The 1,051-nt window shown below is 46.6% G+C and overlaps 1 protein-coding gene across 1 annotated transcript in view; it reads left to right on the top strand.

Moving 5' to 3' along the window:
• The first annotated feature begins 246 nt into the window (after window positions 1-246).
• TMEM181 (transmembrane protein 181) overlaps window positions 247-1,051 on the top strand; it is a 61,143-nt gene continuing 60,338 nt past the window's right edge. Inside the window, 1 exon segment of the mRNA XM_004674161.2 lies at window positions 247-381. Within this exon segment, the coding sequence (XP_004674218.1) occupies window positions 247-381 (135 nt within the window).

A 1,051-nucleotide genomic window follows, 5' to 3' on the forward strand; every position in this document is an offset into this window, starting at 1 on the left:
GCACAGAGTTTGCACACACTCTTACATGTTAAAGCACAGAGTTTGCACACACTCTTACATGTTAAAGCACAGAGTTTGCACACACTCTTACATGTCCTCTCCTCACTCACCCTCTGGAGCGGCCTCCAGGTCACTGTCACTTTATGAAGAGCGAGCGAGCGATCGCTGCTCAGCCTTTGACTCCGCTACCCACTCATCTGCCTTGGTGGTTAGACGACCTTGGTCACCGCTAGTATTCCTGATTAGATGCCCCTTGTAGTGAAGCTCAAGGAGTGTGATGTCACTCGATGGTCAGAGCATCTCCGGAGTGCCTTTGTGGCCAGCAAGCTTTTCGAGGATGAAGAGGCAGCTTCCTCTGCACAGCAAGGTTACCTGCTTTGTGTGACTTGAGAGGTATTAGCCGGCAAGCCCCACTGCTGCCAGAGTGTTTGCATTCCAGGGCGTTTTCAACCCAAGCTGTTACTCTAAAGTTCTACCATTAGAGTTCATTAATTTGATTCAGTGCACTTCCTCTTTACAATGTGAATTCCAGCTTGAAGTTTGTTGATAGATATGTAACTCTCCTCTCTATGGTTTCCCACCTGAAAACTCTTTTCTTTGTGTTTACATTCTTTTAGACCCAATTATCGCATTGCTGATCTTAAGTGTATAATCCGAAATTCAAAGATTTGTTCATGAAGCTGCTCATGGCAACATTTGCTAGCAGCCAAAGCACCACGCCAACCACATAGCCACAAGAGGGGGTGATTAAGAGCAGCAGACTACTGCACCTCTGCGCAGGAAGACTGCACGCTACTAAAATGACATTTGAGGAAAGATTGCATAACGACGTGTCAATTTCATTTGTAAATGAATAAGCAGGATTCCAAACAAGGTGTGTATATGGTGGCAGGTATGTAACATGTAAGAAACAGTCATGGGACAGCGTGAGCCCTGGGCCTCAGCAAAGTAATAGGAATGATGTAGCTGTGCTGAGTCAGGAGGAAGGTGCGGGGGTGAGGGACCCCTCCTTGCACTCAGCTCTAGCATGAAGAGGAGATTTTTGTTCTTA

The sequence above is a fragment of the Condylura cristata genome, unplaced genomic scaffold, assembly GCF_000260355.1.
Source record: "Condylura cristata isolate star-nosed mole 26May11 unplaced genomic scaffold, ConCri1.0 scaffold00001, whole genome shotgun sequence".
NCBI lineage: Eukaryota > Metazoa > Chordata > Mammalia > Eulipotyphla > Talpidae > Condylura > Condylura cristata.